The sequence below is a fragment of the Mesoplodon bidens genome (genome assembly GCF_964165515.1).
Source record: "Mesoplodon bidens genome assembly, chromosome: 1".
NCBI classification, from domain to species: Eukaryota; Metazoa; Chordata; class Mammalia; order Artiodactyla; family Ziphiidae; genus Mesoplodon; species Mesoplodon bidens.
Genome location: NC_138176.1, coordinates 173,011,543 through 173,028,454, shown reverse-complemented (window position 1 = coordinate 173,028,454; position 16,912 = coordinate 173,011,543). Strand labels below are relative to the sequence as shown.

At 40.0% G+C, this 16,912-nt stretch overlaps 1 protein-coding gene across 4 annotated transcripts in view; it reads left to right on the top strand.

Annotated features, from left to right (window-relative positions):
* Positions 1 to 16,912, top strand: part of TET1 (tet methylcytosine dioxygenase 1) — a 134,814-nt gene that overhangs the window by 26,645 nt on the left and 91,257 nt on the right. For 2 of the 4 annotated variants that reach the window (XM_081224302.1, XM_081224303.1), the window contains exon 3: positions 10,400 to 10,453. In XM_081224302.1, the coding sequence (XP_081080428.1) occupies positions 10,400 to 10,453 (54 nt within the window). Of the gene's footprint in view, positions 1 to 9,685; positions 9,861 to 9,901; positions 10,179 to 10,399; positions 10,454 to 16,912 lie in introns of those variants that run through there. The other 2 variants (XM_081224305.1, XM_081224304.1) reach the window with 2 other exon arrangements.

The window sequence follows — 16,912 nt, the reverse complement described above, 5'->3', positions numbered from 1 at the left end:
TTTTGCTGTACACCAGAAACCAACACACCAAAAAAAAAAAAAAGCTCCCTAGGGACTTCCCTGGAGGTCCAGTGGTTAAGACGCCGTGCTCCTAATGCAGGGGGCACAGGGTCGATCCCTGGTGGGTGAACTAAGATCTTGCATGCCACACGGCACAGCCAAAAAAAAAAAAAGAAAGGAACTAACACAACATTGTAAGTCAACTATACTTCAGTACAAGTTTAAAAAAAAAGAATCTTAAAGTCTCATTTTGCAAAAATATAATTTTTTGACATAAATCAACTATTTAAACTCTTTGAGTTTGCCAATTCCACTGCTTCTGTATTTTAATTTCAAGGTTACACTTCTCTTTAACAACCTTTTTAGCTTTTTTTCTCCATTTTTAATTTTTACCTAAGAAAATTTGACCCCCCTGAACCTCATTACCCTCTGAATCTTGGGATGGTAATTAATTCTACACTATGGTGTGAATTTTTTCACTCTCTTATGCCTCCAAGGAGATGGTTTTTTTATTTTGTGTAGTTTTTCTAATTGTCTTCAGCTGGCGGGTTGTTCCAAATGATCAATTTTGTTATCACTGGAAGTGAAAGTTTCATATTCTTTTATTTATTTATTTATTTATTTATTTATTTATTTATTTATTTATGGCTGTGTTGGGTCTTTGTTTCTGTGCGAGGGCTTTCTCTAGTTGCGGCAAGTGGGGGCCACTCCTCATCGCGGTGCGCGGGCCTCTCATTATCGCGGCCTCTCTTGTTGTGGAGCACAGGCTCCAGACGCGCAGGCTCAGTAATTGTGGCTCACGGGGCTAGCCGCTCCGCGGCATGTGGGATCTTCCCAGACCAGGGCTCGAACCCATGTCCCCTGCATTGGCAGGTAGACTCTCAACCACTGCACCACCAGGGAAGCCCCATATTCTTTTTTAACTAATAAATGTAAGATTATGTTATAATGGTATGGTGAAATTAGCACGCCCTAACTCTAGCAGAAATCTTGTTAATACTAGACTTATCTGGGAGAGGTTCCAATGTCCCAAAATATTGTTTGCTTGAATATCTCCATTTTTATATTAAATGAGTTTTATTTTTTTATTATTATTATTTTTTTTGCGGTACGTGGGCCTCTCACTGTTGTGGCCTCTCCCGTTGTGGAGCACAGGCTGTGGACGCTCAGGCTCAGTGGCCATGGCTCAGGGGCCCAACCGCTCCGTGGCATGCAGGATCCTCCCGGACCGGGGCACGAACCCGTATCCCCTGCATCGGCAGGCGGACTCTCAACCACTGCGCCACCAGGGAAGCCCTTAAGTGAGTTTTAATTGCTTAATACCTTGTTTATTTGTACATGTTCATGTGACAGCCATCATTCTCCGTTGCTGTAGTGGAACCACCTGCAAGTCAGCTGCCATACCAGAAGCTTTTTTCATAGCCATTACAGCATTTAACCCTAAAGTCAGCTTTGTCCCTCACTGAGTCTATGGAAGGTTAACTTACTCCAGGTCCCATAGTTAATAAGCATCATTGGGATTTGGATCCCACCAAGGACATACTGATCTTGTATAAGATCGTATTTTGATATTGTATGATATAACATCTTAAGGTGGATAAGCCACGATGAAATAATACTTTCTTTTCAAAAAATCTAAATTAATTTTCTTTTATCACATACATAGTTATGGTTAAGAGAATTGTTAGGTATAGTGGTCCTTCATCCCCACCACCCCCTCCCCAAACCCACTAATGCTTCATTTATGATGATTAGCGAAAGTAGCCTTATAAAAATATGGTATATATTCATAAAGTTGGAAACAATCACAGCATCAGTGAATGCAGTTTGACTTATTCTCAAATGATGTGCATGAAAGAACTGTTGTTATGAGCAAGGAAAATATCAATTCACAGTTTATAAGTATCTATAAAAACATTAAGAACCATTTATTTTAAAAAGCAAGAGCTAATGTACACTTTGAATAAGTGTTTGGAAGTCAGGTAAATCAAACAGATTTGGGGGAAAATTGAATTTTCTTAACTAGCCATTAAGAGTATCTATGGAAACACAATTATAATCGTTTAGGCTAAAACACTCCTGATAAAGATAGGCAAGTTTTTCATTTAAATCTGCACAGTTAACACAGGTATAACCTTGAGCTCCATACTTGTTGATTTCTAAGGTGGACTGTGGGGAAAATAACTTTTTTGTTTTCTTGCTACGACAAATATATCTCCTCTTGATCCTACAAGTTATTCCTAAAGGGCTTTACATTGCAAAAGCTCAAAAGGATCCCCTCCGACAACGAAATGGTAATCTCAAGTTAGAAGAAATGTCTCTAGGACTTCCCTGGCGATCCAGTGGTTAAGATTCTGTGCTTCCACTGCAGGCGGCACGGGTTCCATCCCTGGTCGACCCCTGGTTGGGGAAGTAAGATCCCACATGCTCTGCGGCCAAAAAAAAAAAAAAAAGTCTCTAGTAAGAATATCAAGGACTGTTTATTTATTTTAGTTTAAACAAGAGCTAATGTACCCACTAAATAAGTATTTGGATATCAAGAAAGTCAAACAGACCTTAAAAAAATTAATTTTAGGCATTCCATAATTATAAATATTGTAGGCTCCATGTCAAGTTTTTTGTTTTTTCTCTCTACCTGAGTTAAGCTCAATGGAAAAGTTATTCATTGTCAGAGATTCCACAGGTGTTAGGCAGTGCCTCGAATATAGCTGGTGTTCTCTGTTCTATTTCTGGAATGAACAGAGGAAGGGCATCCCTTTCTCCAAACATCAGAAGCATCTCTCCAGTACAACCAGAGTTACCCAGCTGAAAGAGTAACATTGCTTGGCAGGCAAATCTTGCTTCTCCATAGATTGTGTGGGACTCGAGTAAATTAGTTCAAAAATTAAAGAGGTTAACCCTTCCTGAGTAACTGATCGCATCTCAACAAAAACCTACGTACACTTATTCTCAAAATATTGCTTTATTCTGATTAGGAGACTTAGTTACATGAGGGTTTTTTCTAGCTAAAATACAAAGGTTTCAGACCTAGGATAAACCAGTCACCTCTCCTTAGTTCTCTTGAAAAGGTAGCTGTTTGTGATGAACAACTTAACAGGGGTATCACTGTTGTCTTTTGAAAGGACCAATTACGGAAAGCTGAAGGATGGAACAGAAACATTTCAAACCAGAATGGTAGAGAATTAAAGCTGATTACATCTCTTCATATGCATTCTCAATGATCAACATTAATGCCCATGTTGTAGCGTATCTGTATATATGCATTTCTCCCCATAGTGTGACTGTCAATAGCCACAGTGCTCCCAGTGTCCTTGTATATGTTGTTACCTCCATCTGGGGCACATAATTTTCTTCTGTCCCTCTATGTTTAACTAACTCCTACTTACAGTGGAAATAAATGTCACTTCCTCTGGGAAGCCTTCTCTGGTCTTGCATAGATTTCTGGGCTCATCCCCTTTCCATACTACTTCATAATAATTATCTGTTTGTGTCTCTCCTGAGATGGTACGGTCTGGGGGGGAGCGGGGAGCCCAGCACCATGTCTGCATATTGAAAGTGCCCAACACTTGTTTTAAAACAACACTATTGTTTTAACGGTTTTTGGTTATTAAATGGGGGAATTTCATTGTAAAAACATGAATTAACAAATTGGCTTGATTTTGCTAAACTTAGGAGACACCTAGGTCTAACTTTCTCTGAAAGAAGTTGTATGTGTGTAAATGCTTTGAGCTTCTCAGTGAAACAAGACAGTTTTAGGATTTTGCTATTAGATCAAAAACTGAGGGTATTGGACTTCCCTGGTGGTGCAGTGGTTAAGAATCTGCCTGCCATTGCAGGGGACACAGGTTCGAGCCCTGGTCCGGGAAGATCCCACATGCCGCGGAGCAACTAAGCCTGTGCACCACAGTGACTGAGCCTGCGCTCTAGAGCCTGGGAGCCACAACTACTGAGCCCGCGTGCCACAACTACTGGAGCCTGCGCGCCACAACTACTGAAGCCCGCGCGCCTAGAGCCCATGCTCTGCAGCAAGAGAAGCCACCACAATGAGACACCTGCACACCACAACAAAGAGTAGCCCTCACTCGCCGCAACGAGAGAAAGCCCACGTGCAGCAACGAAGACCCAACGCAGCCCAAAATAAAAAATAATAAATAAATAAATAAAACAAAAAAACTGAGGGTACGATGTTCTCTAGAGTCAGCTCTCTTGCATGAATAACATAGAGAAGGAGCCCGAAGGTACAGAACTTCCTTTTAAAAAAAAAAGAATAACATTAATTATAAAATACACAGGACAGACTAGGAATAATAAGAAGCATTCAATATATCATTCACAAAAGGGGAAATTTTTCTAAATTGCAGCATCCTTTGTGATTTGTTTTTGACAAAAAGCCATAGATGCTGTTATTGGATTTAGCTGTTCAAATTATGGATCTAGACTGTAATAGAGGGAGTAGACTTGTCAGTTTCAAGTTAGTACTACGAATTGTTGAAAAGAAATTGGGGAGAGGTGATATTTTAGCCCCATTTAGTCTCTGGCATTATCTATGGTTCACCTCATTGTCAACTGTTCTCACTTGGCAGCTGCTGAAGATCACTGCTTGCTTACTTGTTCCTTAGTTCTTGTTGTTGAAGAGCAGTTATTTTTACCAGCAGTAAGCAGGACTGCTAGAGAGAATGGAGTTGGATACTTGGTAGACCAGGCCCCTTAGAGGGAAAAAGCATTACTGCAGATAAGCCTCAGGGAAGGAAGTGGGGGAGGGAAGCCAGGGAAAGGCTGTGCCAGGGGATCGACTCAAATCATTCACGATTAAAAACTGAGAAGATCTCCAGTGTTAGCCTTTCAGGTTCCTATGTCTCACATGACATAAAATCAAACTAATTTTAAGATCTCCATTAGAATTGTTAAAGTATGAACCGCCTTTTTTTTGTTGTTATTCTTATTGATTGGAAGTTTACAAAAGGTGGTACTTAGAATATCTTAACCAAGTATCACAGCAAAAGCTATGTCTCCAACAGTAAATAAGAGGAGACATATAGGAGGATTTCATGGGAGGCGAGAGTGTGGCTTATATTGGAAGGATTTTGTGCTGCACAGCTATAAATTTTGAGGAATAGTAAATAACTCAAGATTAATTTAGAAGAAGACTCCTCCTAGCCAGTATTTTTATGTCTAGTTTCTTGTGGGTACAGAATTGCTTATGTTTAGAAAGAGAAGTAGGATTTTGAAATTATTCATAAATTTATCTCTGAGGGCACACAATATTATCTTTTAGAAAATACACCTAGGGCTTCCCTGGTGGCGCAGTGGTTGGGAATCTGCCTGCCAATTAAGGGAGCATGGGTTCAAGCCCTTGTCCAGCGAGATCCCACATGTCACGGAGCAACTAAACCTGTGTGCCACAACTACTGAGCCGGCGCTCTAGAGCCCGCGAGCCACAACTACTGAAGCCTGTGCGCCTAGAGCCTGTGCTCTGCAACAAGAGAAGCCACTGCAATGAGAAGACTGCTCACTGCAACGAAGAGTAGCCCCCGCTCGCTGCAACTAGAGAAAGCCCACACGCAGCAACGAAGACTCAACACAGCCAAAAATATATATTAATTAATTAATTTAAAAAATACTAATCTTCTTTGGACTTCCCTGGTGGTTCAGTGGCTAAGATTCCTCACTCCAGGCCCAGGTTCCATCCCTGGTCAGGGAACTAGATCCCACATGCTGCAACTAAAGATCGCACATGCCGCAATGCCCACGTGCCACAAGTAGGACCCAGTGCAGCCAAATAAATAAATAAACAAATATTAGGAAAAAAATACTAATCTTCTTGAGCTGCTGTTCTAGCCTAAAAACGATGCATGTGAGGATTTTTTGGGGGGAAGTATTGTTGATTTACAGGATTATATTAGTTTCAGGTGTATAACATAGTGATTCAATATTTTTATAAATAAGGGTGTGGTTTTGAAGTGTTTTTTGTTTTTGTTTTGTTTTTGGCCGCATCACACGGCATGTGGGATCTTAGTTCGCGACCAGGGACTGAACCCGTGCCCCCTGCAGTAGAAGCGTGGAGTCTTAACCACTGGACCGCCAAGGAAGTCCCTTTTTTTGTGTGTGAAGATGGTTCTTTTAAGGTTCTTTTGGGATATTTTCAAATTCTATTGTTAAGTAATGAAGGGGAATTATAGAGAGAGCAATGTAAATGGTTAGATTCAGGCTCAATTTCAGGTTTTAACTTGCTGTGTAACCTGAGTTAAGTAATTTTACCTCTTTGGGCCTCAGTTTATCTATGACCTAAATTTTCTCTGATGTTCTTTTTTTAGCTCTGTAATCATGTGACTTTTAAGAGAAAAGAGATCTCATTTTGTAATATTTGAAAAAACCTAATACACTTAAGTTATTACAAAATTAAGTAGCTCATGCAACTTAATAATGGTTCCTTGTGGGGAAAACAAATAGATTTAAGTGACAAAAATAAGTTCTGAATAGGTTGGACTACAACACAATGTGTCTTAGTTTCTCAACTTGTCATTCATTCAACTGGATCTAGTTGTATGCATTTTGCCCTAAATAATAAGATAATGGGAATGGCTCTCGACCTCCACTTTCTCTGCTAGTAATTTCTGATTATTTTCTCCATCAAAGTTCATGTCACCTAAGCCTTGAGCTGAGATGGACAAATCGCTAGGTATAGGATTTAGAACAGATGGTCACAACTAATTGATGTTACCAATCTACTCTGTGTTCAAACAAGTATAGATCTTCATGGTGTAGTATCAGTTGGATATTTGGAGTTAATGTTACTTCTGGTCACTTCCATTAACCCCCATTTAGCTGGGGTGAGCTTTGGCTTTATTATTAACTCATTTTACAGAACACTAAACATAGACCTTCGATGTTTGCTTAGGTTGCCAAGTGCGATGTTGTGTGGTTTCATGAGTATCCCATACAGTGAAAACGCCTGTCCATGAGGCTTTAAAAAATGGACCTCTCACCAGTGTGGATATTCAGTAGACCTAACACTCTGATCCTGATTTTATTTTATTGAGGCAAACATATGGATCACACAGGTAATAAAATGATTTAAAATATATAATTATGTTTTTTTTAATTTTTTCGCCACACGGCACATGGGATCATAGTTCCCCAACCAGGGATCGGACCCGCATCCTCTGCACTGAAAGCACGGAGTCTTAACTGCTTAACGGCCAGGGAAGTCCCCTATAATTATATCTTAATATATCATGGCCATTTTACTAAATAGTGAGCAATCAACCTGGGAAAATGTTGATGCTTTTTTAAAATGTTATTCGGGACTTCCCTGGTGGCTCAGTGGTTGAGAGTCCGCCTGCCGATGCAGGGGACACGGGTTCGTGCCCCGGTCTGGGAAGATCCCATATGCTGCGGAGTGGCTGGGCCCGTGAGCCATGGCCGCTGAGCCTGCGTGTCCGGAGCCTGTGCTCCGCAACGGGAGAGGCCACAGCAGTGAGAGGCCCGCGTACCGCAAAAAAATAATAATAATAAAATAAATAAATAAATAAAATGTTATTCGGCTACTCAAGGGGAGAGGCATAATCTGTAATTGAAATGGAAGACACTTTAAGAAATGTAGGGCTACCCTTGTATGCATTGCTGATGGGAATGTAAAATGGTAAAAAATAGTTTGGCTGCAGAAAATGATTTAGTGGTTCCTCAAAAAATTAGACAGAATTGTCATATGATCCAGCAATTCTACTCCCAGGTACATACTCAAATGAATTGAATGCAGGGACTCAAATAGATACCTGTATACCTATGTTCATAGCAGTAATATTCACAATAGTCAAAAGGGAGAAATGACCCAAAAGTGTATCAACAGAAGAATGGGTAACAAAATGTTGTTATTCAGCCTTAAAAAGGAATGAAATTCTTGATACATCTTACAACATGGATGAACCCTGAAAACATTATGCTAAGTGAAATAAGCCAGACGTAAAAGAACAAATATTGTGTGATACTACTTATATGAGGTACCTAGAGCAGGCAAATTTATAGACTCAGAAAGTAGAACAGAAGTTACTGTTTAATGAGTACAGAGATTCTGTTTGGAATGATGAAAAAGTTCTGGAAATGGAAAGTGGTGATACTTACACAACATTGTGGATATACTTAATGCTACTAAATTGTACACTTTAAAATGGTTAAAATGGAAAATTTTATGTTATGTATATTTTACCACACACACAAAAATCTCCAAAGAGAAAGAAATGTAGGGTTAAAAGGTTTTGCACTCATTTTCCAATCTTGTGTTTGTTCCTGTTTCTCTACCCATTCATTTCACGGTTGCTTCATTCCCCACAGAGAGCTTTTTAGCGTGGGTTCAGTGTGTTTAAGTTGCCGTAGTGGACGTGGTTAGGTCAAAATCCACTGGTTTTGCTTGCTGCTTACATTTGTTAAAAAATTTGAAAGTGGGTGGGTGAGGGAGAGGTAGTTTAAAGTGGGGAAACAATGCATGTTGGACTTCCCATTCCAACAAGAAAAGCATGCTTTTGTGGCAGACTGAAAGGCTAGGAATCAAGGGTGATGAAATACAGGCTTTCCGGCCCTCTCTCTGTTCCCGATTTCTGGTTGTGGGAATCTGTTCTGAATCCAACTGCAAGTGGAAAACCAATCTTTGGCTGAGCAGCCAGTGAGGCCCTCCTGCCAATCCCCCAAATGTGCTGCTGAAACTTTGGCCCTGTGAGGATGGAGCTGAGGCTGTCTTCCCAAGATCTGTGCAGCTGTCAAGGTGGCTGTGATGGGACTGTGACTGGCCTCTGCACTGCATTTTGGCAGTGACCTTGAGACCTGCCAGCTCAAACAGCTGTCCTGGTTCTTCGTCTACTGCCCCTGTTACATGTCCAGGAGGCTGAAGGGAGGGGCTAAACTTCTCTGGCTCTGTCATTCCCAGGGTCTGGCAAGTTCTAATTGTGGTGCCCAGCTCTCCCAGTGCTTACCACCCACTGGGCATGGGGGCAGTTCAGGTGTGTTGAGTGTGGCTGGTTGCTTGTTCCACTCTGGCTCAACTCCCAGTCCCTGGGAAGTAAGTGGCTGTGTCTGTCCATCAGCCTGTGCACAGACAGGCTCCACGTGGGGACTTGCTTGGCAGCTCTGCGGAGAGATGCTCAGTGACACTTGATGATCCTGGGAGGCAGAGGAGCCAGAGGTGCTTCTTCTGTCCCAGAGTTATGAATCCACCTTCTGGAAGGGATGGATTTCTTTGGGAAATGAAGGTCATCAGAAATGTCCAGAGCAAGAGAGAGAAATCTTTTTGAAATCTCCAGCCACTCAGAGTGGCAAGTGTATTTTGAAAACTCCTCCACCTCTCCTTGTCCTCATCCTGTCCTTTCCCTTTTAAGTGGCTTTATTATTTTTTTTAATCCGCCTTTATCATTGGACATTTATTGACAGAAATCAAATTGCTGTGTCTCTGGGCAAAGCGCCTGCTGCAGAGAGGTGTGGTTCCCGAGGAATGAGACACGCAGCCCAGCAGCTGAGCCTACACTGTCCTCACATAACCTCCCTGCCTTAAATATCGCCAATATTTAGCCTTGCCTTATAAAGTAAAAATGCACAATACCTTCCAGAGTTTCAGCAAGCCCAAATGCCCCCCTCAGCTCAGTTATATCTCCTGTACGTTAAAGGCAGGACCGTGTACCCCTCCCCCTGCGCAGACCTGCCCTCGGAGCCGCCAAGAGGTTACTAATCAGGGAGAATCCGCCATCGATCCGATGGTGGAGACCTGGGGGATTTGTGTGCATTGTTTTTGCTGAAGCCTCCTGTGATTTCGGCGCGACCAGATCCTCTGCAGCGAACTCCATGTCGCAGCTTGTGGCTGCCTGTGTCCTGTGGTGAGAGCGGAGCCGCACAGGAGATCCTTTGTCTAGGAAGGCTAGGCAGAGAAGATCACTTTGGAGTTGCTAAGCTCTGCATTGCCATTGGCTGCACTCTTTGTGGGGCTGTTTTTGCAAAAGGCATGCCCAGCACGTCTACAGTGCTGGCAGGCCAGGGCTGCCTTTAAACACCATGATAATAATACCAAAAAGCAGTTTGCAGAACTGTTCAACTGTAGAGGCTTCCTCTGCAGAAGCAAGCAAGATGGCTACCTCGTGGGCTTCGCTGTGAAGAATGCAGAGGCTAATTAAGACAGACTTTAAGGGGAAAAAAGGGTATTTCCCTACTTCATCTTTATGCAAGGCTTTTTTTCAGTGACTTTTGAAGTGTACATTTTACATAAGCTCTTTAGGTTCTGTCTAGCAAACATGTTGATGATTTTAGATGGTATAAGTAGTTTTATAGAGAATAGCCAAAAATTTTTTTTGGGGGGGAGGTGGGAGCTAATTTTTTTTCTCTTATATGGAGGCTCATTTTGCAATTTGATTTTTTTTAGGTTATAAAGGAAAACAAGAGGCCCCAGAGGGAAAAGAAGCCCAAAGTTTTAAAGGTAATCAGCTATTGATTAACTCATATTTAATATTTTTCCATTTCATATAGTATTTTTCTGTCACTTAGGGGTAAATTTGGAGTACAGTGGATGTAAATTCTCCCAGATTTTCAGTAGATAAATGAATTTTCACTCAACTAAAGTGTTTTCTCTCTCTTTCTCTCTCTCTCTCTCTCTCTCTTTTTTTGATATGTTGCATAATATGCATATTAGCATCCTTTATTTTCAACTCCACACGAGTCTGCAGAAAGAAAACTTTATATGCAAGTGTTGTGAATAAAATTTGTGGCTTTTTTTTGTAGCTCCCTTTGTAGCATCTGCATTTGTGGTGTTGCACCAGTGTGTAAACTTCAGCTCTTAAGGAGAAAGACACTATTTAAAGTTGACAGCTATGATCCATTGTGATTTTAATGGACCTTCCATTAGACACTATTTTTAAATGTGTGATTTTTCCCAAGGAAAACGTGCTTAGAGGTTCTAGTTCAGCTTAAAATGTGTAAGCCATTGAGGTTTTACAGGCAAATTACAATTGCTTAATCCCAAATTCTCATTATATCATCTTTAATTTGGGCATTCATGGAGCTGTAGGAATGTGTATGTTTTCTTTATTTTCAGTAGTTTGCCTAATGAGTATTTAGTAGTTACCTAATTCAGTTATAAGCTAGCAGTCTGTGTTATGAGCTTTGTATAGTATTTAAAATGGTTAATTTAAAAGCATATGACATTACTAAAAGTTCAAGACTAGCTTTAGCAAATAGGTGCTTATGTGTTAAAGGTTTCAAGTGGTATATTGCTATTATGAATGTAAGTATCCTGAGCAGTCAACCTTTTTAATTCAAGAAGACATATTAAACAATAAAATGACTGGTCTTTAAAATTATATTGTGTATATATAATTGAAAATATCTTATCTTAATCTTAGCTTTTCTTTTGCAAATAAAGTTTTGGCACCCATAGGGGAACAACATGTTTGAACTATGGATATAGCACATTTTAAAATCTCATTTGTTTCCTCAGTTGTGTACCTTGAAAATGCTATTGACATGCAGAACCAAACCTTGCATTGCTTTCTAATTTGTCTGACCACTTCAAGTTTCTGTTTCCTGTGTGTACACAGCATTGCCATGTATATTTTTCATCAACCAACAAGTATTTATTTAATATTTACCACACAGTCATCAATGTGCCAGGCACTGTGAAATGAATGAAATTGCTTGGCACAAATTCTCACTGGGCCTGGACAAATAGAATACTGGTTATTTTCAAGGTAAATTAAACCCTTCTCTGTTTTTCTCCTGCATATTGATCCACCTGCCCCCTTTTAATCCTTTCCCCTCCCCCAATTATAGAAGAATATCATTAAAATCTCTAAGTATATTTCTTAATCTCTTTTTACACTTTCTGTGTTGGGTGTATCCATCTCAGGTGTTTTGTCTTAAAATCTTCAAGTGAGAAATAGTTTCAGTCCTGCTGTTATAAATGGCTCTCAAATTTGTGTGTGTGGGGGTGGTGTGGGGTGGGAAAGCAGCATGGAAGAAAGGGATGGAGACTGCATGGACAAACTAACATGGACTAATCTTGGTAGCTAAATCATCACCTGCCTTTCCTACAAGGTAGAATTGGACTTTGGGAATACTATTTAATTCTATGTTTATTTTGTTAGTCTGTGGGTGTCCTGTCACCTGAAATAAATTTCAGAAGTAAATATACTGTGTATTGCTTTTTTGAATCATGGCAATGGACCCTGACTTTTAAAAAGAAATAAGTGCCTGTGGATGGCTGAAATTCATGTGCCACAGCATGCAGAACCAAACTGTTGCTCACTTCCTCTATAGTTATCAGTTGTTGTACAACAGTAGAGAAATGCTCTAAAAGGAAAAAATTAATTTTTTTTCTGATGTTGGCATTTTTAAATGTTTTCTTTAATTTTCTGTTGGGCATAATTTTTTTTGTTCCTTTTCAGAGAAAGCTTTGTTTCTCTGCTCCACAGTAGAAATGCTAAAATACTTTCAGATTTTAGCTTGATATGTGTAAAATATAGTTAGAGCAAGTGTAGAATATTATATAACCCTGAAGGAGATGTTAAGAAAACTAAATCCAACTTTTGGGAGGGAGGGTGGAGGAAAAGCAAAACTTTCCATTTAGGATTTTATGGGTGGGAACTTAATATTCCAGCTGGCTGCTACCCAGGGGATCAGTCATGGGAATCTACAGGTTACACCTTGGTTTCCTTTCATAATTCTTTCTTTGCTTTTGGCATTGTACCAGAATTCTACTCTTCTTCCTTTGACTCTGGCCTCTTAAGTCTTCACATCTCCTGGGTCCCTTGCTCTTTGTCAGGGTGGCTGCTACCTATAGGTATTCTGACTCATTTTCATCTTCATCTATTGGGAGGTAGTTGGATAAATGAAGAGTCTGACTAAGGAAATTGGGAATAGAATTGAAGCTTGTCTCATCCTACTCTGAACCTGCGAACTAAATACTGAATCCAGTTGTGGTGCTGAAATTGCCTGGTGTGTCTCACACCTCTCATCTTTAAACAATCTATTATCTATTATCTATATCAAACAATCTATTATCTATATCAAAAACCTGTATGCATTCTGTTACAATTCGAAATTTAAAACTATACATAGTGATCTCAAATCCCAGACTACAGAGAGCGTTTTCCTCGAGCTGAAATGACGGTTTCTGTCCAAAGCACTCTAATGGCCAGAATGGGTATCAAATGATGGGGGTGAGGGTGGGGGTGCTCAGCACAGGCTCCTGCCCCCACTGGGGCTGAAGGACCAGGTTCCTGTTCAGGCGCTCTTGTTGATCACTGGAGTTGATCTGTCTTCATAGATGGCAGCATGTTAGCTGTGCTATAATTGTTTGCTTGACTCTTGAGTAAGGGGAAGGTATGAGATGATTTCAGGCCTTGATTCATGAACTTGTACTTGTGAGTGGCATGGTTTGGAACTCCTCTTGGTAGAAACATTTATGTAAATAATCACTATTTTGTGTTTTGGGGTGGGAGAAAGTCAATTTTAAGGTAGTATCACTTTGGTTAGGTTGTCAGTCCCTGTCCCTAGAGAAAATCAGATTACACAGTCAGTTGGGAGTATTGGGTAGAATTTAATAAAGAGATTGTTTAAAAGGTGTGGGCAGGGTTTAGAAAAATCTAGGGATGACAAAGCATCCCAGGACTAATGACAGCAGAGAGATATTGCCATTCCTAGGCCTGAAGGGGCAGGGGCTTTTGTGTGTCCTTTGATAATGGGATCTTTCTTGAAGAGAAAGTCATGGGGAGGTGGGTATGGAAATAAATACTCTGCCATCCAGTTTCCTGCTGCTTTCATTGGTTGATCCCAATCAGAAGCCAAAAGGAAAAAGGGAGCCTACTGATGATGAAATATATCTTGTTCCACCTCCTGTGTCATGTAAGAGGGTGTAGAAGATGGAGTGGGGACCTGAAGGGCAAACCAAACATATATTCAGCATCACTACTGACCACAGGGGCAGTATGGTAGGGTCAAAAATGGTACCAGAATCATGATTATGTAAGAAAGTAACACTGGACAGGGTTGGGTGAAGTTTATATAAGAACTCTATACTATTTTTGCAACTTACCTGAAAATCTAAAATCATGTCAAAATCAAAAGTGTGGATATCCCTGAGCATGAACTGCATTTATACATTCTGTAATTTCTTATCTGGTAAGGGACAGTTTCTAGCTATTTGATTATAAAATATCATCAAAGTATTATTTGGAAGAACTGGGTGAACAAATATAAAGAAATGTCAGTGGATATTAAACCAGGAAACTGTCTACAAATGATTTAGAAATGAAAAAAAAAAAAAAGAAAAAGAAAACTAAGTGATCTTCCTGCTAGCTTCTATGCTGGCAGCCCTGTTCTTCACTGTTTCCTTCCTTCCTTGATGATGCTGATAAAAGTAGAACGAGTGGTTGTTGGGGTGGCAGGGGGTGGGATGGGGGTAAATAAGACATGTTTCACTAGGAGAGAAGGACAAGACACTGGCATGTAGCTATAGTGGTAAGTCTTTTAGAAACGTTTTAAAAGGAGAATCAAATCGTAAATGAATCACATTCATATGTGGTCTTGATTTACATGACAGTGATATTCAAAATATTTAGTACCATCATTGCCTGGCACACAGTTAATGCTCAATATGTGTTGTTTCTTGAACAACAGTATTACTAACATTCGATAAATACTTTTTTAGCCCATACTAAATGCTGGGCTACAATGGTGTGTAAGACTAAAGTGATTTCAGCCCTCAAGGAGATTAAGTGTTGCTGAGGAAAGGCCAAAAAAAATTAAAGACAAATTAATAAATTACAAATTGTGGCATATACTTTGAAGGAAACAAAGAAACAAAAAAAAAATTGCCAAGACAGGGGAAAACACCCCCTAGGGAAATTTACTTGGTATCTTTGAGAACTATTCCCTTCATTTGTAAATTGTTACATACATTAGTGAGGGTTTAAAACTACCAAATTAGATACAATTGAGTTACCCTGTTTATCTTAAAAACTCATTAAGCTACAAGAAATGAAAGTTAACAGGGTTACTAAAGATTTTTTTTCTGTGCACACTTATCTACAACTTTGTTTCAGTTAGTTAAAGAAATCATTGGTAAAATGATCAACTTTTCTTAACTCTAGTTATAAAGTAACATTCCATGACTTATAGCAGCAACATGTTACAAATTTTAGTGACATCCTATACTGAGCTTGATGGTTGTTGAGGGGGGAAAAAAAGCCATTTGATAGTCTTTTTTTTTTGGCTGCACTATGCGGCATGCGGATCTTAATTGCCTGACCAGGGATCAAAACTGCACCCCCTGCAGTGGAAGCATGGAGTCTTAACCACTGGACCGCCAGGGAAGTCCCTTGATAATCTTACATAGTCCCAGGCAAAGAATCCCGGACTTCTGAATATAACAGACCATGGGGGCAGTGGGGGGGCGGGGAGTGGGGCGGGGCAGGGGAGATTCAGAGTGGTGAGAGCATCCACAAAGGGATACCAGCTTTATAAACAAAACAATAACAACAACAAAAAAAACCCCACAAACATAAATTGGAAGAAGATAATCTCAGAATATAGTGTGGTCATATAAAATTTAATAATTTAGCCTTATGATTCAACACATGGTCCTTATTTTCCTCATGTCATAAGCTGGCAAAAACTATCAAAGACTGGTACTTATCCATCAGTGTTTATTCACACGCTCAAAGGCACACATGGGACTTCTGGTTTGCATACCCAGAAATTGTAACATAGCATTTTGACCAGGGATGATGAGACTGAGTTCAGGCTGAGAACTCAGACTCAGGGCTGAGTTCTCACTAAGTCAGCTCACACACAGTCAAATCATTCATTTATCATCGGAACACGAACATTTCCAGTCATTCAAAATTCATGTCCATTTTGTAATTTCTAGGAATGATCCCAAACAGAGAATCAGTGAATAGAAGCCAAGTGGGGTGAATAGGCTTGAAGAAAATTTCATTCAGGCTACAAAAAAAGTCTGTTGAATTTTTCCTAGCTTAGAAAAGAACATATGCTTTGTGTCTTGAATCCTTATGCTCATCTGATAATGTGTTTGTGTTTTGATAGTGCTAGATTCATACTGTTTTCTGAGGTCTGCCTTGCTTATTGTATAGCTCTCCATCTATTGGCTAGAATATCATCTCAATAGACAGGTAAAAAGAGCCAAATAAGAACTGTTAAATTTTTGTTAAAACCTCACTGGCATCTTAAGTTATTTTCAAGTTATAATTAATTTTATAATGGAATGCCTTTCAATATTCAAAATGTGTCATAAAAATAATGTTTTTAAAGATGTGATGGCAAGGGAACTTTCCTGGTGGTGCAGTGGTTAAGAATCCACCTGCCAATGCAGGGGACACGGGTTCGAGCCCTGGGTCGGGAAGATCCCCACATGCTGCGGCACAGCTAAGCCCATGTGCCACACCTACTGAGCCTGCGCTCTTAGAGCCCATGAGCCACAACTACTGAGCCAATGTGCCACAACTACTGAAGCCCGGGCGCCTAGAGCCCGTGCTCTGCAACAAGAGAAGCCACCGCAGTAAGAAGCCCATGCACTGCAACGAAGAGTAGCCCCCGCTTGCTGCAACTAGAGAAAGCCCATGCACAGCAACGAAGACCCAATGTAGCCTAAATCAATCAATCAATCAATCAATCAATCAAACATCATTTAAAAACCTTTGGTAAAAAAAAGATGTGATGGCAAGATTTATCCACCACAGTGGCCTATTCAAGAGAATGAAGATTACAGTGTCATTCTTTAACCTGTTCTGATGCTTTATAGTTTTAAATACTAACTGTTTTAGTCCTTTTTGAGCTAAAAACAGGGCTTTCTGCACATGAAAAATTTTAAGGGAAGAGATGTTACAGTTTTATTATCTATGTTTAAAATTAATGATATATG